Here is a 20,633-nt window from a genome sequence, read left to right as displayed (position 1 = left end):
TGGCAATATCGACCCCCGAGAGCGAGGATCCCAACATGGCGCCTCAGAGCAGAGGCGCTGAAAGATCCCTTCTTTAGAGAAGACACGAGGGAGGAGATTATTAACTACTTCGAGATTAACACTGGTAGTGTGGTCTCAGCGGGGACGCTTTGGGGGGCCTTTAAAGTTGTGATGAGAGGGGCAGCTATAGCAAAGTCCAAAGGGCTGCAAGGAGGGATTTTGGCTGAGCTGCAGGAAACAGAGGAAGAACTATAGAGGACACTGAGGGGAGAAGGTAACACCAAGGAAGACGCTGAACTCTTACTCAGGTTGCAACAGAAATGTGCTGGGTATTGGGAGAGACTGTGTAACCTTAACTATAAAAAATACATAGAGAGACAGGATGCAGGAGGGGATAAACCAGGAAGGATCTTGGCATGGCTATATAAGAGCGAGACCCCCCAGGCCCACAATTAGAACAATAACAAAGGAGGATGGGAGCACTGTTGATACCCAAGAAGGGGTGAACCAGGAGTTTGCAGAGTACTATAGGATACTATATGGAGATGATGAGGAGAGTGATCACACAAAGATAGCGGAAACACTGGTGGACATAGGACTACCGCAGATTAGCATGGAGGAACGAGAGGAGTTGGACGTACCAATTACTCTAGAAGAGTTAGAAGAGGTGGTGCAGCAGTTGCCCACCAGCAAGACTCTGGAGATGTTGACCGAGGCATATGAGACAGGTAAACTGCCGGAGTCCCTCAGAGAGGCGATTATAATACCGCTCCCCAAACCCAATAAGCCTGGACGTAGTTGTGGGTCGTATAGACCCCTATTGATGTTAAATCAGGACAGTAAGATACTGACGGCCGTTTTGGCAAGTAGACTGAGGAGGGTCATTGGGAAATTAATACATTCTGACCAAACAGGGTATGTTCCGAATAGGAACATATCCAATAATCTTAGGCGACTCCAACGAGTCATTGAGTATGGAAACGAAAACAAAGGCGAACTGGCAATTGTATCATTGGACGCAATAAAGGCCTTTGACTCGGTCAAATGGCTGTGGTTGATGGCGGCCTTGGCTGGCTATGGGATAGGGCCTGGATACCTACAGTGGGCAAAAATGTTATATAGTGAACCACAGGCCAGAGGTAAGACGGGGGCAGTGATATCGGAAAGGTGGCAACTCCGTAGGGGTACAAGACAGGGATGCCCATGGTCTCCCATACTTTATATACTGGCCCTGGAACCCTTAGCGATATACCTGAGGCAGCAGTATGATGTGATAGGCATTGCAGTCGGAGGGGAACAGTACTTAATTTCCTTGTATGCAGATGAAATGTTGATTTACTTGCGACACCCGGAAGAAAACCTCCAATACATCCTGGAGGTGATGGAGAGATATGCAGGGTTGTCTGGTATAGCAGTGAACCCCCATAAATCTAGCAGGTTTCCACTACGTAGATATAAAGGGATCCCATTAAAACAACTACCGGTGTTACAGATACCATGGGAGGGTAGCACATTCCAATATCTTGGGATAGATATATATCACACGGTGGAAGAGGAACATCAGTATAATACATAGGCGGCAATTAAGAACATTGAAAATTGCATGAAGTTCTGAGTGAAGCTGCCTTTAGCAATGATGGGGCGTGGGGCAATGTTGAAGATGGTGGTCCTACCTAGGCTCTTGCACTACTATGGGAACATACCATACTTGATAGCGAAGAAATTCTTCATTAAACTAGATGGTATGTGCAGGGATTTCCTTTGGCATGGTACACGAAACAGAGTGGCCCTCTGGAAGCTACAAATCCCATATGAGAAAGGGGGTATAAAATTGCCTAACTACGTAGTTTATTATATAGCAAGCCAGCAGCAATATGTAGCTAAGTGGCTCTCGGAGGAAGTGACCTCGGAGTTCAGGCTGTTTAGACAGGACTGTGCTCCATTCTACTTAAAGGAAATTATGTGGCTGCCCAAGACAGAAATGGTAGGGAGTCCAAAGATGATTTTACCTGGGTGGAAGATGTGGCGCAGGGCATGCCAGATGATGGAGAACCCACTCCTGTGTTCCCCACATGTACCACTGGTGGCGCTGGCGGGAGAAGAAAGGCAACTAATGATGATGATTAGGAACCACTGGGAACCGGTGGGGATAGCAACAATGGGTGACATATGGCAAGAGGGGACTATAATGTATTTTGACGTGTTGGGGGAGGAAACTGAGTTACACACGGGACAATATATTACGTATCATAGAGTGGTGCAAAGAATCAAGATGACATGGTCCAAAGTGGTACTAGGTGAGGAGCCAGATGCTACTATAGATAAAATATATGATATAGCAGAAGGGGGACACGAGATATCCAGAATATATGAGTGGATGATGCCAAAGTGGGAAAAGAGGTAGTGCAACTGAGACAAGAGCGGAAGTGGGAGTCCCGATGAGTGATAAGATGTGGGAAAGGGCCCAAGGGTATCACAAGAAGATGTCAAGGAATGCTAGACTACAACAGAAACAACCATATATTACACACAGGGCGTATATGACACCTCATAGGATAGCTAGCTTAAAAAATGAAAGGCGGCAAGCATGCCCTAAATGTTATGAGGAAAATGCTGGAATGGTGCATATGTTTTGGTCATGTCCGATCATTGAGCGCTTCTGGGGCGAAGTGGCACACAGATTGGCAGAAAGAGGTACCAAGATTGAAGTGGATACAGTGTGGGCCTGCTTGATAGGTGGGTTTTCTAGACCATGTGAGCTTAAACACGTGAGCAAACTAAAAGACCTGGCGTATGTACTTGCAAAGAGGAGAATTGCTATGGGGTGGAAGACATGTCACAGACCACGACTAGAAGTATGGTGGGAAGATCTACGGAAATGGGCTGAGGTAGAAACCATGGTGTGGCAGGAATCGAGTAGGACTGGGGGAGGAGGAAACGGTAACCATGATGGCCTGGAAATCACTAATAGCAGAGTTATTTGGGCCGATGTGGGACCCAACGGAACTCGCAGATGAGGAATCCCTACCACAGGATGCAGAAGCAGAATATGAAAGAAAATAGGCTCGAAGGGGGGGTGGGATAGAGAAAGCGGTGGACATAATAAAGTGATGCAAAATTGAAATGTTATTACATGCACTGCAAGTTTGGTTTGTATTGTTTGTTTGAATAAACTAATAACAATGCTTAAAAAAAAAAATCTGCCTGTAACTCGCGGTGGATCATCCTTTGTATCGCGGAGTGCTTCCAATCTGCAGGCAAAGAGCTTCCTTCAGGCATGGGGGCACACTCAACGAGAAGAGTATCAGCCTTTACGGCCTTGCAGAGGAGAGTCCCCATTAGGGACATTTGTCATTTGGCCACTTGGTCATCCTTGCACACATTTACCAGACACTATTGGCTGGATGTTGCCCGCTGGGCTGACACACGTTTTGGTAGGGCAGTGCTGCAAAATATGCTACTGTAACACTTTCTGCCCACCTCTGTCATCTTACCTGCTTGGGGAGTCTTATCAGATGAGGAATCTGCGGGAGAAAAGCAATCCATTGAAGGAGAAATTACACACTGTAATGATCTTTCTATATATTCTTCTTGTGCAGATTCCTCATTGGCCCTCCGTCCATCCCCGCTCGGAATGTTCCTATGGCCTGGCGCACCTATCTAAGCGAAGAGACATCTGGTGATCTCTCTGATGTGACTGCTCCTACCTGGCTAGTCGTTTGCTATAAATAAAAAAAATCAATTATTTCTAAAAAAAAAAGCTTCCAGAGCTTTTTCATTTCTGGGATGTTTCCCTTCTTTAAGTTTTTGTAGGCTGATTAGCCTTGTCTCCCATCGTTACTCTTCAGCGTTCTAGCACGGGGGAAAAAGAAGGAACTGATGCCTGGCGCGTAGTGACGCAATATATGTACGACGCCTGACATCGTCTCTGAAGCTGACGACCGAGCAAGACGGATCGACGACCAAGTGGAGGTCCACTACGCCCCATGTCAATGTTTTTCGAAGCAGCAGAGCTGGATGAGGATATCTATCAGATGAGGAATCTGCGGGAGAAGAATCCATAGAAAGATCATTACTGTGACTAATTTCCCCTTTGTAGGTGTGAAGTATTTTTTTTAAAATTGTTTAATTGTGTTAAACTGTGTTTTACCAGTTTTTAGCTCTCCTTGATGCTCAATTATTTCTTTAAGTTTTTTTGATTTAAAGCTCCAATCCTTAGTTTAGTTAAGCTTTTTTTGATGCAATGAGTTCAGGTCAAGGCTCTCCAAAAAGTTTCCAACCGCAATCACCGGCTTTCGGTTTGCTCCATCCATCAAGTAAGCCCACCAGTGATCTTCATCCAGCACGCAAAAATGTGAGTATAGGTGGGCTAGGTGAGTATTTCTGTTAGAGGCAAGTGCCGGGCATTTAAGAATGAGATGCTTCAGGTTTACTATTGAATGTGGGTCTGTACAAAAGCGACAGGAAATTGCGTCCGTCTTTTCCCCTTATTCCCAAGATTTTGTTTGTTTTTAAGGTGTTTAACCTTGCTCTCAGGAAAATGGAACACATTTTCTTGTTTGGAAATTTTAGTAGGTAGTTGATGGGCTCATTCAGTTTTTGGGCGTATGGCGGCAATTGCGCGGTGCACTTGTAGCTCATGGCCTTGTTCAACAGGCTACACCAATCTGTTTCCTTAAATTTCCTGCCAGTTTTTGTTGGATTTGGTCGAAGTTCTTCTTCCGAACTTCCTATTTCTCCCAAGATTGCACGATTTTTGTTAGTCCAATTTATCAACATTTTGTTAGATCATTTCTCCATTTCTTCATAAATAAGAGCAAAGATTTTTTCTTTGGAAGATTGTATTTTCCTATATAACATCAGGCCATTGAGGTCAACAGTTCCTTTGAGAGATGTAAGGCTTAGCTCTCTTCTAATCAGAGCCACCGGAGTAGATGGAGGGAGGCGTAACAGTTTCCTCAATAAGGAGCCTTTTAACTTGTTCCAGATGTTTTCAGGAATCATCGGCATTGCTTCCGCTCCATAAGTAAGTGCTGGGACCACTTTAGCTTTGTAAAATGTAATTGCCGCATTTAGGGAGAAGCGCCCAAACTTTTTATCCATCAGTATCGTTTGGTTAGTCAAGCCTTTGTTTTTGAGGATCAAAGTTTCTTGGATCTGTGATTCACGTTCTTTATTACTGAAGTTAACTCCCAGGTATCTAAAGGTTTCGACTTTTTCTAGTCGATCTTTTGATAGAAACCACGCTCCTGGTTCTTTTCGCCTCGTGGGTTTTTCTAGACACATTACTTTGCTCTTTCCTGTGTTGCTCTCTAAGTCATTGATCTTGAGGTATCCGTGTAGGTTATCCAGTTTTCTCTGTAGCCCAATCTTGGTTTGGTCGATTAGGATGATGTCATCCGCATATATCAACCTACTAACTTTTTCAGCGCCCAGTATGGCGGGAAAGCTTTAACAGTTTTTTCTGTGTGCTGGTAATCTCCTGAGTAAGCATTGTACAGCGCCGGTGCTAGGGGGCATACTTGTTTGACTCCGCGATAGGTGTTGATGTGTTTTTGACAGTAGTCCTGCACCGTTAAGGCGAACTCTCATTGATGTCTGCGAGTACAGTTCTTTGATCGGCACCAAGGATTTTGGACAATTCCAGTTGAGAAGTTTCCTCCACAATGTATCTCTATTGACTTTGTCAAATGCTTTTGACGGATCGATAAAGGCCAGAAACAAACGGGGTGAGCCTTCCAGTACTTTCGCCTTAAAAATACTGAGTGTGAATATGTTGCCCATTGTTCTGAGGTTTTTTGTAAAACCTGTTTGGAAGGGATCTGATCCTTCGGCTAGTGAAACCCATGCTTTAAAGTTGTCCATGAAGAAAGAGCTAAAGTTTCCCAATGCTATCAAGCAGGGCGATGGGATGGTAGTTGTTTGGGTCACTTCTGTCCTCTGGTTTGTATATCGGCACCACATTGGCGGTTTTCCAAGAAGGGGGTATTGATCTTGTTGATGAACAGGATTCGAATATTTTGGCTATCAGTAAGGACCATGGACCGGGATTTTTCTTGAAGTCCATATTTGACAATCCGTCTGGTCCTGGGGCACGAGATGTTTTAAGTTTTTTGATTTTTTTCTTCGATGTTAGTTCTGTCGAGTTCAACGTCCCATTTATCGGTATCCCCAGTAGGTGCCGAAGGTAAGTGACAAAAAGGACCGAAAGAGATTTGAAAAGTGTGTAACCCAGGTTTTTTCGGTCACACTGCTCACTAACGCATCTTGGGTTAGGTCTCCTCTCGTTGATATTAGTGAGCAAAAGGCTTTAGGATTCTTGCCGCTAAGGGTTCTTAGCATCGCCTCAGAGTCTTCTTGATACAATTGGATTTTGTATCCTTTTAGCCAGTTTTTATAGTGATTAGTGGCTGTCGCGGCTTCGTAAGAATTGAGTTTAGAGGGAAACTGAATTGCTTTTCTTTTGGCTCGTCTCAAGGTAAGTCTCTTTTCCCTGAAGATCGGGTCATTGTTATGATGAGTTTTTATCGATGCTTTACCACTCATTTTCGGGGCTTGATAGGGTAACAAAAGGGAGCAATAATCTGTGAACGATGGAACCTTTTTTTGTTTTTCAAACTTCTTAGCTTGACAGTATCGCTTAGTTATATCGGTGTTTGCTGTGACTTTCAACCGTAAGCGAGTACCCTTGACGTTAGTCTCAATGTTAGCTAACATTGAAGGATGAGGAGGATTGCTAGTAGAGGAAGTAGTTTTCCATGTTGTTAGCAAGAGGTTGTGGTCGCAGTGCATGGTGCGGATGATCCTGAAGAGAGTAACCATGATTAAGAGGTCGCGAAAGACGTATATATGATCTAGGGTTGCCTGACGTCCTGTTAACTCCCAGGTTGGAATGTCCGGTTCAGTGGATTTTTTTAGGGAATGTAAGTTGTGCATGTCATAGGCTTCCGTGACTGTCGCCCATTTGTTTCCTCTGATTATGGCTTCTGGGATTGTTGACCCTTTATTTTTCTTGGCCGATGTTGAATTTTTGGACAATGTGTTCGCATGTCTTTTCAGGGCGATTTTAGAATTCAGATCCCCACAAATAATCGCGCTGTCTATTGTATAGTCATTTCCCGCCTTGTCTAAGATTTCTTCATTCTTAGGGATGAATGACTCTGCAGAGAATTCTTTCGGGTTCCAATAGATGTTTATCACAAGGTATGTGGTTCCTTTCCATGAGTTAGTAATAGGTTGCGCTGTAGAGTGGCCAGTATGTGAGGTTCATTTGTTAGTACTTTCTCTAGTTGGAGTTCGCAGCCTATTCGGATTGCTGTGAGAAGCCCTGCCCTTGGTCTACCAGCTGGCCCTTGCAGGGCTGGGGAAAAGGTGATCTCGAAACCATCGATCGAAGGCTTGTTTATCATCCATACTTCTTGGAGCCAGAAGATGTCAAATGACCCTAGTTGATATCGGAGTTGTTCACCAAGTGTGGAAAACCTCGGGTGTTCCATGGACCTAGGGTCAGACAGTTGGCATCAACCATTTTGGCGAGAACTAAGATGTTGCAATCGTCTCCTGACCCAGCTGCTAGTTGCTAGAATCTAGGCTTTACTGCTGAGGCTCCTGGTAGCCAAGCCCAGTGTTTTAGTTATTCTTCTATGAGAGTCTGTTTCAGGGTGTTCATGGAGTCCATATATCTCTGCTTTGGTTTATCCTGATCAATCGTTATGTTCCAGTTTTTTTGTGGGCCTACCGGCGCCCGTTCGTTTTCCAGTGAATTGGTGCGTGATTAGCTTGATAGCTCCCGATGTACTACTGCGGTCTTCCCTTTGACTCTTTCTCGTAGTCCTATCTCTAGTCCTGCTACGGTTCATTCTTTTTTCAATGAACCGACTTGAGGAATATTTACTTGTATTCGTGAGGGTGTTCTTCGATTTACATGCTCCTTGGTTTGTAGAGTATTCGAGTCATGGGTTCTGCGTCTGTGCCCAGAGGTTAATCTAGTGGGCTTATACCTGCGGTCTGGTACTTTCTGATTAAGAGTTCGCTGATTTTCGGGAGCGGTTGCTCAATTCCTCAGTTCGTGGTTCTTACATTCTTTAAGGTCATAGCCCAGTGATCTTAGTTTACTTTTTGCTTCGATTAACAGAGTCTTCGCAATTGAGCATTTTATTTGAAGATAGACAATGTCTATGCAGTCAACATCTGTAAATTCTATGATGGTGATCTCCTCTGATGAAAGGTTTCAGAGTGATGGGATATGGTGCAAGATGGTCAAAATAGCTTTTCTGTTTAGAATGAAAGAGGAGTCTTCTTTCCAAATGCATTCTAGCAAGAAAGTACGGGTTTATGTAGTTCTTTCCGAACAAAGTAACGTTGCTCTTTTTTTTCTTCTATCCTCGCTATTTTCCCTCGCAGTAGGATGATATGTAGATCTTCCTGAAGTCCTCGGACTTGCAGCTCTTTGTATTCTGGGAGATATTTCTCGCATCCCGCTGTTATCGGCTTTAAAATGAGTTTGAGGTAGAGGTCTACTGGATGTAGAGCGACTTTTTGATCTTTGATTTTTGTGAACTCTGGATCTCCATCTCGAAGAAATCCTTTTAGGGGAGTCAAGGTTGTGCTTTTCTCCTTTCGGCACTGACCCTTTAGCTGGCAGACAAGGTTGAAGCTTTGATTGTTCCTTTTTCGTTGTTCTTTGAGCTGTAGGATATTTGTTTGGTCTGGGATCCTTTTTCTGTGCTAGAAGTTTCCATTTATTTTCCTCTAGAGTGAGGAATACTGGACTATCAGGCTCTAGGAGTGTAGCTTTTCGGGCCGGTTCCTCGCAGCTCAGGGGGGTGGGGGGGAGAACCTCGATTTGCTTTCCTTTTGCCACTTAGTAGGTCTCTGGGTTCTGAGCTATGAGCGTCTTTAGGGACTGTGTCAGAGTTTAAAGCAACGTCCATGAGTTCACTTTCTGTAGGTGATGATATACTGCATTCTGCGTCTGAGGCATTGTCAGCATGGATAAGTGAAGCCCTGTCTTGAGTACATCGGAAGTTTGAGACAGGTCTTTTTTCAAAAGTCAGGCAAGCTTGTTTTAGTGTTGACACTGTTTTAGTGTTGGTGGTTTTTGTTCGGCCGCGTTGGCCGTGTGGTTTCACTAGCGGAATATCTGCAGGTCTTTCATTGTCTTTTAAAATTGAAAAGCCATTTGTCCAGACCGTGCAGTCATTTTTTGTGCCCTGGAGATCTAAGGACTTGGGCTTTATTTTTCCAGTGGGCGTTTTTTTTCTCCTTTGGACGTTGCTGCACAAGCTCAGTCGAACGCGTCTCCTTTGGTTTTGGTAGTAGTGGTTTTGAATAGCCAGGACCCCAGAGTTTTGTTGGGTCCGGCTGGTGAGCTGGAATTGCTACTATAGGGTGTGCCTTGAGTTTGGACTCTGACAAGGAACCTCCACTTGGAAAGTATTGATAGGAATCTCTTCTGTTTGTGTCGTCATTGAAGAGCTTACTAGATGTTTGGGTTGTTCAGTCTGTGAGGGAACGTCCCTCGTAATAAGTTTGCTGCTTTCTTTTGCGGTAATATATCCTTCAAGAAACGTTAATCTTGTTTGTATGTAGGCGATTATGGTCAGTTGATATTTTGATGTGTCATTAAGGGCTTCATAAAGCTTTGTAAAAGGGGCCAGTGCAATTGTCAAGGTTGACACGATCGAAAATAGGTCTTTTTTTTCGCTCACGTTTTCATTAGTTCTTGAGGATTTCCTCAGAGTTTTTGTGGCTGCGAAAATGGTTTGAGATTCTCGGTTGGCCGTGGGATTAGCTGGTCTTGAAGGGTCGAAGTTGGTGGAAAGCCTGCAAACCCGATTTTGAGAGTGGTTGGGTTCTAATGTTTTGGAACACTCTTTCATCTCCTCTTGAGAGTAGGTTGTGTTCAGACGGAGTATTGACCTCCTCAGAATTTGAGTTCTCTTGGGCGTTTTCTGACATCTTCGGTTTTAAATTTCCCATTTGGATTGTATGGGCTGCTAAAGTCTTTATAGCTAGTTGGCCCGACAAAGGTATTGCTGGTTTGGACTGGGGCGGTGGCCCCCGGCCCAAGGACGGAGCTTTGTCTTCCTTTGGCGGCCGAGGCTTCATATGCCATTTTTTCGGGAACCCTATTTTTCTCAGTGAATCATTTTCGTCATCCTGTTTTTGTGGAGAACCCGGTGAGGAGGAGTTCTGGAGTCAGAATCCATGGTCAGCTTGTGACGCGTGCCTTCAAGTAAGTCTGCGCCTGACATCTCTTCCTTTTCTATGGTCTGAGTTTTCCTTTTTTACGAAACAAAGAATTCAGAGAGTGTTTCTGTGGTAAGGACCCCAGGTGAAAAGAGTTAAATTTTTCTTTTCTCTTTACATTTTTTGTGGATTGGGGGTTGCAGATGTTTAATGCAATGTTTTTTTGTCTTTGAAGTCTATCCACTTTCGGTAGAGATGATTGGTTAAACCTTGTAGGATTGGTCACTGTTGACGTCGAGTATTGCTCCTTCTTATTGATGGTATGTTGGACGGTGATCTGTGAGTCATCGTTAATGGTGGGTATCTCGATTTCTTCATCCGAATATTCTATGGTGGAGAATGAAAAGTCGCCAATTTCAGATTCCTTGTAATTTTTTTTATCTGTTTGGGGGACTAGATAGATCAGCCTGGGCAGAAACAGGATGGATGTCGATTTTGGTTGTCCCCTTTGATATAGGGACAACACCCTGACCCTCTGGTAAGTTTCCAGAGGGAAAAAAGCACTGATCCTCTACTCCCAGTAGTCCCGGACTGTTTTCATGGCTGCTGGCCACCTCAGTGCCGTTGACAATTTTAGGAGGGCTAGGTGCTAAAAGCAGCCTGCCTGGTGTTACTACCCCCTGGGCTAGATTTTGTTTGTAATCCAGCATTTCCCCCTGAGCCATTTGGGGGGCGGATTCAGTCTCCGGATGGATCTGAGCACTGCCCGGATCCCTCTGCTCCGAGTCGTTGTTCTTTGGCAGATCGGTTTCCCTCTGGCTCCTGTCCCGAGGCTCCGCCTCTGGCGCCCGACCCACGTCAGCGATGCTTCTCGTCACTTCCGCAACGGGCTGCAGGCTGGACGGGAGGGCCCCCGACGATAGGGCAGCCAATGATGTAATGTGGCAGGAAATCCTTTCGGCAGCCGCCTGATCGGCCGATCCATGCATCAGGATGAAGACTTCTGTTAAGTGATCCTCTGGGCTGCAGAGTGTCGTATCATTCGTCTTCATGATGGTGTGTTTACAAATGCTGGAGGGAGGCGGTTGTTCCTTTTTCACCCAGTCATCTGGGTGCTTAGGCGATGTCGTCTCCATGTGAAGCTTTTCTTGAGATGAGGGGACTAAGCCAGCAATAATGTGGGGGTTCGAACACCGGTCATCTGCCCTCGGCGAAATAATTATAATTTTAGCGAAGGAGTCGTTGCTGGCATCCATTGACTTGGATGTGGTGGCATTTGCGGCTAGTACGCCAGACAGGTTGTTTGACTGCCAGACTTTGTCTTCTGGGTTTACTGGTGCCTTTTTCTGTCGAGAAAGCAATTTCAGCGGGCTGCTGTGTTCTAAGCTGCTGTCTTCGATACAAGTCTGTTGGCTTCTCAGCCAGTGGCCTTCCTCACCACGCAGTCGGGCGGACATTTCCTTTGCCTGGCTCGAATGAGTTTTTGTAGAGATTCTGGTCACGCCTCTGCCTGAATGAAGGTAGGAAACAGACTGCTCCAAGTGCTCTTTCCCACAGACTGCGAGTACCTCAGCTATGTGTCAAACGTATTTATGTGCTGCGGGTCAGTGAGTGGTGGGTGAATGAGAAGAAATGTAATAGTGTGTGTGTTTGAATGTCCTTGGTGTGTGTGTGCCTGTGTGGAGAATGCAGTCATAGTGGATGTAAAAGACAGTGTATCGGTCAGTGAGTGGTGGGTGAATGCGTAGTAATGTGATAGTGTGTCTTTGAATGTTCTGGGTGGGTGGGTGCGTTCCTGTGTGACGAATGCAGTGCAAGTGGACGTGAGTGGTTTATGAGTGAGTGAATTGTAGGAATGTGAGTGTGTGTGTATATGTTAATGTTAATGTTAAAGGACATTTTTACCGCGCACTATCACCAACGGAGTAGTCCCTTGGCGCTCTGGCGGCTCTGGAAGAGGAGGGGATGTTGAGTTAGTAGGAGGAGGTGGGAAAAGTGCAAGAGAGCAATAATGTGCTGTTGGTGGCCTCAGCCCGGTGGGTCTGTTGGCTGGGCCTCGGGTGTTTGCGGCCGGTAGTCGTCGTGTACTGTTGTGCAAGGCTATGTGCAAGGCTATGTGTGTTTTTGTTTTGTTGTTGCAATGTAGTGAAGTATGTGCGGTTTGTTGTGCTGTAGGTTTGGTCGTGTTTGGTTTGGAGTTTGAGAGGTGTATGCAGAAAGGGAAGTTGTTAGTAGGGTTGGTTAATTTGCATCTCTATCTTGAATTGAAGTGCTCGGCTTGCGTAGTCTCCCCTGTTGCGGCTCTGTCCTGATCTGGGTCTGACTGGCATGCAGGTTCCTTACTGCTCTAGCTCCCGCCTCTGCTCACTCATCGCTCCCCTTATCCTCCAGTCATGCTCCAGTGGCCAGTGCAACTGCCAATGACATCCTCTCAGGTAGTGGGGTGATTGCCAATATCTCGAAAATTCCACATCAGTGTGGTACCTGGCGCTATTAGATTGAGGGGCGGGTGAAGTGTTGGTGGGATTGTCTGGGTAAGTTGACTCAGTCTCCGTGCGTGCCGCCTGTGTTCCTGTCTATCCGGTGTCACCCGTCCATATGTGCAAAAGAAGGTCTGGCAGTCCCTCTACCGGCACAAACACAGCCCATTGACTTGTTCTTGGGTGGATGGCCCCTGGGAGAGTCTGAACCACGCTTTAGCTCACTACTCTTTTCACAGAGGAGAAATGTCCATATTTATATCAGTCTTTGTCCCACCCAAATGCAGTCCAGCACCGAAATGCTAGGCAAATCTCCTCTGAAAAAGAGTACCAACAGCAACCCCAGACACGTGTTTCGGCATAGTCGGGCCTCATCAGTGAGGTGTAGCTGTGCCTCTCTGAACACAGTGAGCAAGGGGCCCACATCTGGATTACCCTGGTAACTTATGGTGAGAACCTAAAGTTCCTAAAATATGCCAAAGAAGGTCTGGGAGTCCCTCTACTGGCACAAGCACAGCACAATGACTTGTTCTTGGGTGGATGGCCCCCGGGAGAGTCTCAAACATGCGGAACAAAGACTGATATGCAAATGGATATTCCTCCTTTGTGAAAAGTACAGTGAGCAAAAAGCGATGGCTGCGGACTCTCAAAGTGGATAAAAAACACAGAACAGCTTATCATGCCATGTTCTTTGTAAAGAGGGGCGCCTGCTATCGTTTTTGTATTTTTACAAGGAACTTGGGGTTGGTCACCCTAAATTACCTGGGAGAACCCAGATGTGGACCCCTTGTTCACTGTGCTAAGAGAGGCACAGCTCCACCTCATTGATGAGGCCTGACAAGGCCGAAACACGTGTCTGGGGTTGCTCTTGGCACTCTTGTTCAACTGAGGTTTGCCAGGCATTTCGGTGCTGGACTGCCCTTGTGAGCGGAACAAAGACTGATATGCAAATGGTTATTCCTCCTTTGTGAAAAGTACAGTGAGCAAAAATGCGATGGCTGAGGACTCTCAAAGTGGGTAAAAACCATAGAACAGGTTATCATGCCATATTCTTTCTAGAGAGGGGCTGACTGCTACCAAATATATATATAGATAGATATAGATATAGACTGGGGATCACTAGAGCATTTTGACACATTCTTTATTGAATTTTAATGTTTTACTGGTATTTTCCAGGAAAACCAAGTTCATGTGTGTCATAACCTGGCTAAACTGACATTTTGGTACAGCCAGTCTAGCCACTGCTTACTGTGGCATGGCATGTATTAATCAGCATCGTTGATAAAGCACACATGATAAGTAATATTTCCTCGCTAGACTGACCTTTTGGTGTAGCAGCCTGTATATTTCTTACTGTAGCATGACTTTTTATTACCTGAGCATCTATGATGAAGCAAACATGACAAGTGTTCTTATGGGTCTAGACTGGCTTACATTGGAACCATTTGGACATGTTTTCTTATTGTGACATGTCACTTTTAATGGCCAAACCAATGGGAGTATTTTCTTACAGAGGTGTACTGGAGTATATTGGCAGAGCAAGCTTTGTGCCTAGTGCCAGTAATGATACTATAAAAAACATCTCTTAAGCAGACATGAGTATGTTCTTAAATGGGAATACTGACATATGTTGGTGCAGCCAGCATGGAAATGTATGGGCACAGCCAGCATGAACATGTTTTTTATACTGACATATATTGAAGGGACCGGCCAGACAATGCATTGGGAAATGCACTTGTTCTCTTTTGTTGACTTGCATCTATTGTACTTTTTTCATGAGTTACCCTACACCCTACAGAATCGATTGCAAACTGTCTGGCCTTTTACCCACATTTTCACAGAAAGCGTGCTGTGTAATGCACCATTTAACCCATTATTCAAAAAAGAATTCATGGGAGGGGGAAGAATCCCCCCAACCAAACCCATTTTCGTTAGTTTGGACCCCCTCGCTATGCTCGATCGCAGTCCCATACTTGCGGCAAATATATACACCTGCCAATAAAACAACTCAACAGCCACCACTGGTGGCTGGTATATTTGAAGACCAGGCATCGCCCCTTCTTTCTACACTAGGTGAAACATGTAAGCTTTGATTAAGAAACATATTTACTTGTTCACTTAGATTAATGCATGCCCCTTCTCCGGCATAATCATGGACATTGAGCACACATGGTGGCCCGGGCCAACCCGGGGTGTGCGCGCCCTGTGCTTTGTTAAGGAGCTTGGCTCACAGAGGGCCCCCAAATGTCCTGCCCACTGATTGGGCTCTGCTCACCTTGAACACATTCATGTGTGATGTGAATGGTTGAGAGGGGCCGCAAACTCTACCAGGATCCTGCTCTGGTGCAACACTGTTTAAGAAAATAAGTGCTGGACACAGAGTCTTAGAAGTGAGAAAGCCATGAAGTGACCCACTCCACCCCTCCCCACTCAAACTGTTTCTTGGCAAGGGCTTTGTGGAAGCTTCATTCACGTGCCAGTCCTGGAGGTGTCATTGAATAACGCACCTCGCACATAGAGCTCTGAAAATCGTTGATGCATCAGCCCCACTCTTGAGGGAAGTGTAGCCCTCCCTCCCCACACCTCACCCGTTAATAAAGATTGAAGAAGAATCATGTATCAAAGCCTAGGACATTAAGGTGTTAAGTTCGGCTCTGGGTTGTGGGCGGCAACATGTGGTTGTCTGTCACCTAACTTAAAGATAAATGCACAAGGAGACAGATGGCCTTGCTTACACTCGCACAATCAGTGTCTTCTATCGTACTGGGAGCTGACTCATAGATACGTTTATAACCAGGGAATTTTGTTGACACTTAATCCTGGTCAATGATTTTAATTTTCAGGCCTTGCTTGTGCAGCATTTTGCTCCTGGGTAAACAGACAGCACATGCCTCCCCCGGGTCTGTCATGTTTAACACATCAATGCCACTGATCACGGGTACTTCTGTGTCCATTGATCTATAGATATTACATGAACTAGCAAGGCATAAAATAAGCAGTGTTGCATAGCAATTTGCTATGCAATTCTGTCAGTTTGCTAGTCCAATGGACACTTGTGTAGCAAATATAGCTATTTAAGTTGCCCTCTTCAATGAAGCACAGCTCGCCCTGCTTTCCTCTTCAGCCCTCTGTGCTCTCTTCCCCCTATTTTCTCTGTTCACTTCAAGTTCTAATGGAGAGAAAGTGCAGCAATAATGATCTCCTCCACCCTTAAGTGCCAAAGGCATGTGTGGGAGTGCTAGGCAAGAATTATTTTTTCTTTTTCAAATAATGCAAACCAGAAATAATCGGGATGCTACTTTTATTAAGCTTTCTATATCCTGTCTGGCAAAGACCAGTATGTGTCAACTTTATATTTATTTTAAAAGACAGTCATACAGTTCTGTTCCTAAAATGTAGGTTTTTACATAATGCATAATTAGAGTATTGATACTGTAAAACGCTGCACCATCTCCATGCTTATCAGTAACGTTTAGGTTAGTGTATCTAAATTTCATTGTGTCAACTATATTTCATTTTGTTGGGGAAGATGCATCATATTGACGAGTGAACACTTTTGAAAATCTACATGATCACATGAACAAATGCTTTTGATGCTAAACCTAGTTCTGTAACCTGTAGGTTGCATACATTTACTGCAAACAAAGTAAATGTTACATAAAAGTTTCAAACATCTCTTGCTAATGATACTCGCTGTTAGGCAGAAACCTGTGCAGTTCCCTTAGGGACCACTGCAAAAAGTTTAAGACTACAGGAGTTAGCAGTAATAATTGTACACAAATCGCATTTAAATTTGTTGTCCTCCATTGTTATGGGTCGAGTGCATTTCTCTTAGGTTGAATAGGGAAACTAAGTTACCCGACCTGCAAGTCTAGCTGACTTTTTAAAAGAATTTGCAAGGCCTGACCCCTCTCGCTAATGTCTTATTTCAGCGGTGCGGAAAACTGCTGTATTGTTGCTCATTTCATGTCTTGGGTACAAATAACTTCTGGTGACATTAACAATATTAGTTCATAATTGCTAATCAAAAAAATGTTAATTAGCAAACTCTGCTTATGAATTTTTGAATACTAATGTATGCCTCGCGACTAGCTGTAGCCTCCGTTAGAGATTTCGGTTACCCTGTTACAAGCATTGTGTTTGTTTTACATATAGGCCCCACGTCAAATCTGGAAAATGACCTTTCCCCAAATGTGTGATCGTGGACAAATCACGCCTCCCTCTGTGCCTCGGTTTTTATATCTGGCTGAAATGAGAGCGCCTGGAAACACAGGTGTTAGACGCAACTGAAAGTCGTGTAGCATCAATTCCTGTGATGTCACTTAGGTGCGGGGTAAAATGATATAACTTCCTGTGATATCCTCAAAGGTCAAGGGTCGTGTGATGTCACTTCCGCTACCCCTTGCATTTTCGTGAAATGTCGTCCCTGACCAAGGCTCCCACAAGCACCAACAGCTGGAAACACAGGCCTTCATCTCATTTTTTTATTCACACTATGACATGTCACAGGATTGATTAGTCACCGGACCTGGCACGTATGTGGCAAACGGGCAAATCACAGTCAAAGTTTGTGGTCTAGCCACTACCTTCCGGTTTCTCTCTCCTCAGGTTTCGCTGTAACTCTAGCGTCCCGCTTTGTGATATCGAGGGAGTTTTAAACTCACAGGTTTCCTGGTTCCCATCTTTCCCAGGTCCTACGCAGCCTGGGAGCTTCCCAGGCCTGCAAATGTATTCCTAGCTCTCTTCTCTCTGCCTTCTCTCTGAGGGTACTGTGATGAATCCTGCAGAGTCATCATTGATTTCCTGGTGGTAGCCTCCTGCCACATGGTCAAGGAAAGGCACCCACTACCAGATCGGGACCCGGGGGATGGTATCAAGAGAGAGGATCATGTGGGAGGGGATAAATATTGGGGGGTAGTGATGACTCCAGTAAGAGAGACACAGTATTCTTCCCTTTCTTGTGAAGACCCCTAATTCCAGACCTTCTGATAGCATGTTGTCATCATTCAGAACCCTTTAATTGTAAAACCCTTTAACCCACTTCTTCCAAACAGAACTCTATTCACTCTTCATGTGTACACAACACCTCTAAAACACATTTAACATCTAATGTGTATGATGGTTGTTACTTAAACAAAAGTGTCCAACAATATAACTTCAAAACAGTTAAAACTTCATTTGGACACCTTAAAGAGACATTTGGCTTCCCTTTTTGGTTGGGTATGTTATACCCCCATAGATTTTCAGTTGTACTAAAACTGTTTGAACCTTGAAGAAACACTTGTTTTGAGGCTTGGGTTGGGCTGTTTAAGACCGTTGATTGAATTTTAAATACATCCCTTCTATTTTAAGGCTGTGTTTCACACTTAACACTTTTTCTTCCACTTTAAAACTGCAACTATGTGTAACATTGCGACTACTGCTGATACTATGTTTTAATGAGTGCTGGGTGTCCATCTTTGGTACTCCTTCACTGTTTTAGATCAATATTTAGTACTTGTCTATACGTAATTTTAACTTAATGCACAAACTGTTTTGCAACTGAGTATACATTTTGATACTGCCTGACAATCGTTCACTTGATTTGTCTAAGCCGGTGATCTATGCCTTACACTAGTTCCCCCTTCCAAGAATGAATCCATAACGTTCAGCCACGTTGATGGAAAGCCCTGTGCACTACTGACAGTTGGTGTCTCTGAACCCCACACCAGTGGTATTTAGGAAAACCGAACACTCACATGTGTAATCTACAGGCCCAGTTCTATGCTAGGTGGAGGGTGCTAGCAACTGGGGCAGAGGAAAAACCTGCAGGATGAATTTAGGGTTGGTGCAATAGATACATGGAAAGGGGGAGGGAGTCTGCACTGTATCACTTGAATTACGTTTTAATTGGTATACTCTTCCTTACACAGCAATTTCTGGCCACTCAACTGATTATGCAGACATCAGAATCAGGAATTAGTACCAAAAGCCTACGCGGAAGAGACTCGGCACGCAAACAGGATGCCTCAGAAAAGGTCAGTCACAAAAATATGCATTGTACTTTGAATTCTAACATCTGCCATTACAACACAAGAGTCTTAGTGTGACCATCCTGTGGTGTATGGGGAGAAAAGTCTCTTGATCCTATTCTAATGGCCTTCTGCGCAGAGCTGCCACCTCCTAATCCTTCATTGGCCAGCTAGTGTAAGGCCAAGCAAGGATGATTGTTTCGGCTGAGACCCAGTGTGCAGGCTCTCTCCGGACCACAGCTTGGAAAGATATACTGATCGTTCCCACTTTGAGCTTTTACAAAGTAGAGGTACTCTGCAATAACAGGCTGGACCAAACACATGCTGCTTGTTTCACTTACTAGGATAGCAATAGTTCACAGGGAATTATATTGCTCAGCAATAATCAAATAATGCTGACCTTGTAAATCAATGAAATTACATGTATTTAAAACCATCTTCAAGTGAATAACACAGATGGAACTAACAGAATAGTATTCTCTTAAAATATGCACAGAGACCGAAAAAGGGGACTGCACAATTACCTTGTCACAGAATTGTGGCTGGAACACAACTCTCTGTTCTAGCGACACCGCAATAATATGGCATTGCTAAATTTGGTGCGTGTTGCTTCGAACAGGTTCCCTAGTGTCTCACCTTGAGCAGGCAGTTTTCAAATACAATCTGGAGTGTTTCCCTAGAAAAAAATGGTCTCTTGACCAACATCCGGATAGACAGACAAGGAGGGTGTTTATCACATTGGCTGTCCATTATGTCATTAAACTTTTTCTCTACTGATAATGTCTTTATATCATGATTTATTTTTGGATTCCTAGTCCAGTGAAAGAGAGGTCTCCATGTAAAGCTGCACCGGATGCACTGTCAGTATCTACCTGTCCATCTCTGAGAGCACTGTTAATCTCTTGGTGCAAAGCATCTTCACAGCAGTCAAGCTCCATCAGTAACATTCTTTAAAGTATTGCTGATCTTTCTAAGTAAAGCTTCCTGAAGAAAAGTTGATCTCTCCATATAAGGCTCTCTCAAACTTTGTAGATACTTCTACGTAAAGCTCTCATGGGGCACTGTCAATCGTTCCCTATTGTACTGTGGCAAGACCCAGTCATAGTTTGCATGTCATGATTTGCCAGGGCAAATTGATAGCTTCTTATAAATCTCTTCCTGGAGCAGCCTTTATTGGATGCTAGGCCAAACCTTGATCATATTTCACCTCCTGCAATCTCTCTAGTCTTGAATGCTTGGGTAAGGGCTCTCCATCGCAGGTTCCAAGATGGGTGCTCCCATGTCTTCCCTCGAAGCAAGTATGCCCAAGGACGGTAGCTGGGCTTTCCTTGGAAATCTTATGGTGCATGGTGAACCAAGCAGTGAGCTAAAGATTGGTGTGGAGTGTAGAGAGGGCTGGATTAGGGATACTTCTTGGTCTGATCAATTTTTCTGTAGAAAACTATGCTGTAGTTTTCATGCTTCATATTTGTTCTTTTTGGTGCACTTTTTTTATTTTTTGTGTGATTGATTCTGGTTTGTTTATATTCCCTAGTTTAATCATCGCTTCTGTTAGTTAGCATGTGGTTCTTCAACCTGTGTGCTAGAAATGTATTTTTTGTTCCCAAAAGTATATTTGGCAAATTATTTTGATCTACATTGTTATCATCCAATGTGTACCTTGCCTAGGCTTTTGCTTGTTGTTCCCTTGTTCCCCATAGCCTATTGCACGTACACTGCCCCCCATCTTTTTCAAACCTTGCTCCCCACTATTTTAAATGTTTTACATACATGCATTTTTGTTTATTTTGCCCTTTCTGGTCACTTTATGTCAGTGTACGGACATAACCTGTGTACTGGTACATTGGCACTAACAACTGTCCTTTTCTATACTGTGCATGTATTGAGTAGCAGCATTTCTGTCCTGAAAATTTGATATACATTTTCTTTGTATGCTTACTAATGCTTGTTC

General features: G+C 44.3%; 1 protein-coding gene across 5 annotated transcripts in view; it reads left to right on the top strand.

Annotated features, from left to right (window-relative positions):
- Positions 1-20,633, top strand: part of BRD8 (bromodomain containing 8) — a 1,405,947-nt gene that overhangs the window by 1,250,209 nt on the left and 135,105 nt on the right. For all 5 annotated transcript variants that reach the window (XM_069651557.1, XM_069651555.1, XM_069651554.1 and 2 more), the window contains one exon: positions 18,584-18,688. In XM_069651557.1, coding sequence (XP_069507658.1) covers positions 18,584-18,688 — 105 coding nt within the window. The remainder of the gene's footprint in view (positions 1-18,583; positions 18,689-20,633) is intronic.

The sequence above is a fragment of the Ambystoma mexicanum genome, chromosome 3p (assembly GCF_040938575.1).
Source record: "Ambystoma mexicanum isolate Mex_15411 chromosome 3p, UKY_AmexF1_1, whole genome shotgun sequence".
Lineage (NCBI taxonomy): Eukaryota > Metazoa > Chordata > Amphibia > Caudata > Ambystomatidae > Ambystoma > Ambystoma mexicanum.
This window is presented reverse-complemented; position numbering and strand designations above follow the sequence as displayed.